The sequence below is a fragment of the Dromiciops gliroides genome, chromosome 2 (assembly GCF_019393635.1).
Source record: "Dromiciops gliroides isolate mDroGli1 chromosome 2, mDroGli1.pri, whole genome shotgun sequence".
NCBI lineage: Eukaryota > Metazoa > Chordata > Mammalia > Microbiotheria > Microbiotheriidae > Dromiciops > Dromiciops gliroides.
Window position 1 is genome coordinate 178,965,678 of NC_057862.1, and position 6,686 is coordinate 178,972,363.

Sequence of the window (6,686 nt, forward strand, 5' to 3'; positions counted from 1 at the left end):
AACTCTCAAAGCCAAGGGGAAAACAGCTCTGTCTCCCACCTCGGGAATAAGGTGTCGAGGAGCAAGACCCCGGTACCCTGGTACCCTGATAAGCAATACCAAAGTCTGCAAAATGCTCTGCAGGATATGTATGGATCCTGCATCTCCTCTTGATACCCCATTATTCAAAGATTCCCTTCTAAATATCTGGCCCTTCCCAGTTTTTGCATTTCCTCTTGCTTTGTAATTCCCTCCCCTTTCTTTGTTTGGTAAAGATACAAAAGACCAGGTCTTCTCTTACTCCTGGGGGACAGCTTTCCCTAAGTGATTTGTCCCTAGGCCATGTGTTCCTCTTTCCTAATAAATCTTTTTTAACCCTGTGGAACACATATGGGAAAGGAAGTATGACCTGAATGAAGATCCAGCAAAAGAGATCCAGACGGAGCAGGCAGACAGGCAGCAAGAAAACAGGGAGAATGTAGGAGTACTAGAAATCTAGAGAGGAGAGAGAATCAAGGAGAAAGAGAGTGGTCAACAGGGTCAAAAGCTGCAGAGAGCTGAAGAAGTGTGAGGAGGGTGGAGAAAAGGCCACTGCATTTGGCTAGTAAGGGGTTATTGGAAGAGACTAGGTAGTTAGGTGGAAGCCTTGCTCGCCAGCTGACTAATCCAAACATTAGCTACTTTTCCTCTAAAAGGGAATGTAGTAAGTGAACTCTGGTCCAAACTACCCCCTGGCTATCATCATCTGCATTTCTGGTTCACGAACTGAAAGGCAATGCTGACTTCACTCTCCGGGTTTCATCTTTTTTCCCCTGAGTGAACAAGCCCCTGAAGACTCTGGCTTGCTGGGGAGGCAGGAGCTGGAATAAGAGCAATGCCTTGGTGACCAGAAGCTTAGAATTCCTTTCTGTGAAGTCCATCTCAAGGCTGTAGGTTCAGGGAACTAAGACAGCAGGAAGCCCTCCAGAGAGTCTTTTCTTCAAAGCACCCCCAGCAAAAAAAGGGGCAGAATAACACCTGGTGCTGCTGGAATCATAGAACATCAGAAGTTGGCCTCATCTATCTCCTGGCTAACTACTCTGTTCGGCATGGGGGTGACCTCTGACAGCTGAAACCTCTAGTCGCAAGGCAATACTTTGTGGGTGCATAGACCATGAGATAAGGGAGGGAAACTGCCAGATTATTTCCTGGGAATCATGGGAGTGGGTGGGGAGAGAATAGTTCTGGTGGCTAAAGCTTAGTGTTGATGGAAAGGACAAGCCAACTATGCTCTTAACTCTACAGACTGGCGACACCCATCCAGACCAGAAAAGCTATACATCTGCTCCTGTGGCTCACCCACCCACATATACTTTGAGGTAGTAGACAAGGAGGGTCAGGGACCCATTAATGTCTTTTTTAGAGGTTCTGAATTCAGGTGAATGGTGTTAGTCTAGTGGGAAGAGATTGGGTGCCATGATCTCAAGCTGGCATATGGAGGAGAGTCCTTATAGATGTGTTTATGAGCCTAGATTCCTAAATAGGAAACTAACTCATATAATACTGTGCCAGGCATGCCCCAGAGAGTGGGAGAGAAAGGGGCATCTGAGTCACTCTCTGTTCCTACCAAATTAGATCCAGGGAGCATTTTGTTCCCCATAAACTAAACAGTCCTTTTCTACCCACCTTTCTTGGGGAAGAGGGGCCCATAGGGCGGCTCAGAGGAAACATGAAAGATGGTTCAGAGACTAAATCACCAGGTGTTCTGACTCCCAACCCCACATCTTATCAAGATGGATGAGTTCAGGATACTCTATCCGACAACCAACGCCCCCTTTGAATAGTTTCCTTAATCAGATTTCCAAATGTGAACCCTCCTAGTACTATTGTCCACCTCCAGACTCATTGCTCCATCCTACCTTCCTACTGTTCCCAGCTGACCTGAGTTACAGCTGGCCTCAGCCAGCTCTTCCTTTCCCAGAAGGAAGAAGACTAGAGGAAGACAGGGCCTGCCTGCTCTTCTTCTGTCTTCTCTTTTCATAACCTGTATTCATCAGAAGTTTGGGCCGGGAGCCAAAAAAGCCAAGGAAGATTCCTAGTCTAAGGATCGGCTGATTCTTTTCTCTGCCAAAGCTTCAACATAAGAACTGGGTAAGGAGAGAGGTCCTAGGCTGAGCTAATCTGGGCAAGAATGGCTTGAATGAGGAGGGGAAGACAGGAAAGAGCCAGACATAGGGTGCTGGGACTTTGGGAATGAGGATGTAGGTATTTGGGGGAAAGGCAACAAACAATATTTTTATCTTTTGCCCTCTCCCTCCAACTCCCCCTTGTCCTTCTTTCCCCACATAGGAAAAATGATTCTGTCTAGGATTCTGGTCCTCCATCTGCTCCTGGTACCAACTCTGGCTTTCCTCTCCTTCACATCCTCTGCAGTCAGAAAATTCCGTGCCCTGCATGTTGATTATCCTAAGGTTAAATTCGCTGAGGGCTTCCAAGGCTACTGCAATGGCCTGGTATCCTATGTTCGAGGATGGAAAAAAGACTGGCAATGCCCGTGGGTCCACTATGTGCTGCATGCTCCCTGGGCAAAAATTACTAAGAACTGTAAGCATACTGACAGCTACTGTGAGGACTTCAATGAGTACTGCTCTGTCAGCCAAGATGCCTTTCCTCTCACCACCTGTAACCGCCTAACCTTGGAGCCACCCACCACCTGCCAATACAACGAAACCACTTCCACTCAACGAGTATACCTACTTTGCTCCAGAAAATACAATGGTGAACCTGTGTTTATCATTGGCCTCCTCTAGAAGTAGAATGGGGAGGGACCCAAGTATCAGGGGAAAACCTAGGCTTTGATCCCTGGCAAAACAAGGGTCAGGCTGTTGTTTCCTTGCTCAGGGAATATAAGTCTTCCCCCTGCCCTCTGCATCCCTCCTATGACAACAGAGCAGGCCAAGCCAGTTTCCAGGAAACCAGATCATTCGGCAGAATTTCCAAGGGCCCCAGACCACTCCCCACTGTCTCTACATGAAGAATAATAGATAAGTTACCCTATAAACCACCAGGAAATTGCCCCATTACCCTTTGAGCAAGTCCAACCTTGTGCCCGCTTGCCAGTTTCCTAACCCAGAGATATAGCCCCTCACCCTTTGAAAAATTCAGTCTTCCCCTTCTCCCCCAGCCCCCCTTTGCCCTAAGAAGCTAACTTTGTCCAGTTGGCAGAGGCTCACTGTTCACTTGGCCGGATCCTGAAAACTGGCAAGAGGCCCAGAGCCATGGCCAGCACCATGACAACAGCTGGCCTGGCCTCCCTTCCCTCCACCCCCCACCTTCTATCCCCACTACTTCTTTCTCTGCCCAGCTTCCTCCAAAGGGTATCTTTGTTTGCTAGACACTGGCCATCTAGTCTCTGAAGCACTTGGCCCCCTCATGCCCATCCTGGGGTCACAGAACCTCTTCCCATTCCATCTTCCCCACCTCTTAAACACACCCCTCCCCAATTTCCCAATATCTTCCTTTCTTTCCATTCACCGGGGTTCCCTTTATATATAATCTGCCCTCTCCTTTCTCTCCATCCCACAACAGATTCTAGGTAGCACTTGTAGGGTTGATTGGGATAGAGTAAGATAAAGTCTTTTAAACCATGAACCATGTGCTTTATTTTCTCTGGATACATCTTGAAATCTTAGGAAATAGTACAAGAGAATTGAGGGAGATGGGAGTATTGGGATAGCTACAGATCTGGGAGCCTCCAGAGCTTCAAATTCAACCAATTCAACAGCCTCCTTTCCTTCCTCCTTAGGTTCTCCTTTTCCCTCTCAACTAGATCTCCTCTTCAACCTGACTCTCACCTCTTTCCTCTAATTTGGGATTCTTTCCCTTCAGAAAACCCCTCAATCAATCTCTCTTCTACATTGACTCCAGTGGCTCTGTGGGTAATAGGGCAGGGAGTGGAGAAGGGAAAGGAAGGCAATGCTTAATGGTGTGATCATGGGCAATTGGCTTAATTTCTGAGCCTCAGTTTACTCATCTGAAAAATGGTAGTAATTCCTCTAGCATCCAACACACAAGACAGTTTCAAGAGAGAAAATTTCAATCTCTGTTTCTCTGTCTCTGTCTCTCTCTGTAGCTATCTATCTATCTATATGTGTATATACAAACACACACACACACACACACACACACACACACACACACACACACACGGGGGCAGCTAGGTAGCACAGTGGATAAAGCATCGGCCCTGGATTCAAGACTTGAGTTCAGATCTCGCCTCAGACACTTGACACTAGCTGTGTGACCTTGGGCAAGTCACTTAACCCCCCCCCCAAAGAGTCTATTATAAAGTCTAGGCAAGGAGTATTAAGGGCTTATCCTAAGATGATGGTAGTGTGGATGATAAACAGGAGATTTGAGAGAAATGTTGGAGGAAGAAACAGCAGGACTTAACAATTTATTGGATTTGAAGATGGCAAAATTAAGTCTTGGAGGCTATACATGGGTGTCATGGCCTGATAACTCAATTACCTCCCATCCCATCTAGAGCTACCTTTCCAAACTGCAACCAGTGAAGGCAAGAGAGATCTAATGAATCAACCAATTGACCAAACAGTATTTATTAAGGTTCTAATATGTGCCAGGCACACTGATACAATAACAGGTCACATTTATATAGTGCTTAATGGGTATAAAGCACTTTACATACATTATTTCATTTGACTTTCATAGCAATCCTGTGAATATTTAAGGCATTGGAGACTGGATCTGTGATTTCATTAGTAAAAGGAGCTTCCAAACAAGGAATCTTCTAATTTAGGTTGTCACATTCTCTGTAACTTAAGGGTCCTAGAGTTGTCTAGAACACTGAGAAGTTGTGAGTGGGGTCATAGCCAGTATGTGCTGGAGGCAGAACTTGGCATCTGATCTCTGTGGCTCCTATGCCAGCTTTCTATTCACTACTCCATAACTGTAGTTAGGATTTAGAATTTCTTTTATTATTAGTGCCATTTTATTGAGAAGAAATTGAAGCCCAAAGTCACAAAGGAGTTTGAAGATAGGACTAGAACCCAAATCTTCTTGCTCCAAGTGTAATGACAGCCAGCCTATGGAAACATATGGTGTTGCCTTTCCTTATTCTTGCTGATCACAGATACTCATTAAACCCTTGGGTGTGTTGGAGATGGCTCAACCATACATGGGATTGAGAGCTGAAGTATATGAGCACTTTGACATGACAAAACAAGCCCTTTGTTGACTGATGAGATAGGAATTGATGACAGGCCACCAGCTCATTCTTTTGCTTTGACTCTCATGTGGCACATCCTGTTTTCTTTCACTAAATTCACCATGACTGAGGGTCTAGAGGTCCAGAAGTCCTAGGACCAACGAGCAGAGATAACTGAGGACAAAGAAGACAACCCAAGTTCTTGGCCTGGCTTGCCAGAAAACACGGACTTTGAGGGAGACAGCAAAGAGCTAATTACATAAAATGCCTAATCAGCAGTCCTGCAAACTGCTCTGTGTTCTGATGGGACTTAAGTATCAGTTTCTTGAGAGATTGCAATAGTAGTTATAAGGTTATATTAACTATGACCATATATATATATATATAAAACATATAAGTTATATGACTCAAGTGGTGTGAATGCATCTTGAGATTTTTGCATCTTTTAGCAAAATGTCTGTGTGTGAGGAATGTACCCGTCTCATACCTGATTCATATTATACATTGAGTACCTTTCTGCTTCCCCTTTTAGGAACATTGTAGACAAAAGCTAAAACCTAAGCTTTAAATAATTTGTCCCCAGTTTATCAGGATGGGTATTTAATGAGCTGAAGAGAATGAGATAAGGAAACATAGCCCCCTCTCATTAGAAGCCAGGCTTCCCCAGGACTGAATTTGGTATAGAAGCCACATGCATGTGTCCAGACCAAAGGGGCCCCTAATGGAAAAGGGAGTAGCTGTAATACCCCAGTCCCTTGGACCCAATTGTGGTAACTTCGATAAATCCACTGTTCTTTCAGTAATGGTGGAATCCTCTGCCTTAAATACAGAATGCTCCCTAATTGGGGGTAGGGCATCACAACAATGTAATCCCTCTGTGAAAAAAAAAAAGTCTGGTTTCTGGGTGAATTTGGCAATGAAGAATTGGTGTTTGGTCACATTAGTATTTTAGGGCATAGAACAATATTGTAGTATAATCTGCATTGGTGTCAGAAGAGACAGGTTCAAATCTCAACTCCATCACTTACAAGCTGTGTGGCCTTATATTTAACCTTAATATGATATACTTATTAATGGTAATGGTGTCCCATCCCCCAACCACCATCACAAGTGAAGAACCCAGGAGGCAATCAATGATCATTGGGAATGTGTGGGTGAAGTTCCAAAGTTCACTACAGGTTGAAGTCTTTCTGGTTAGCTGGGAGTTAGTACAGCATGGGTTTAAAAAAAAAAGCAACAACAACCCAACAACTTATTGGGGGTTGGGAGTGGGTGAGAAACAGGTACTTTGGCCTGGGAAACAGAAATAGCCATTCTGACTGGGGCAGGGCCAGGAAGAATGTACATTTGGGTCAAATTGAAGGTGGGTTTCTGATCAAATCATGGCAAACAGCCATGAGGCCTGAGATAGGCCTAATCCACTGTGAGATCTGGGGAACACTAATTTAGAACCACTCATAAACAGGTATAAAAACATTTCACATCCCAATCTAACTGTCTA

The 6,686-nt window shown here is 44.9% G+C and overlaps 1 protein-coding gene across 1 annotated transcript; it reads left to right on the plus strand.

The window, feature by feature from the left end:
• The first annotated feature begins 2,312 nt into the window (after positions 1–2,312).
• On the plus strand, positions 2,313–3,609 carry RNASE13 (ribonuclease A family member 13 (inactive)). Its single transcript, XM_043989740.1, has one exon. It carries the CDS (start codon positions 2,313–2,315, stop codon positions 2,766–2,768), a length of 456 nt encoding a protein of 151 aa, XP_043845675.1. The 3' UTR covers positions 2,769–3,609.
• The last annotated feature ends 3,077 nt before the right edge of the window (positions 3,610–6,686 follow it).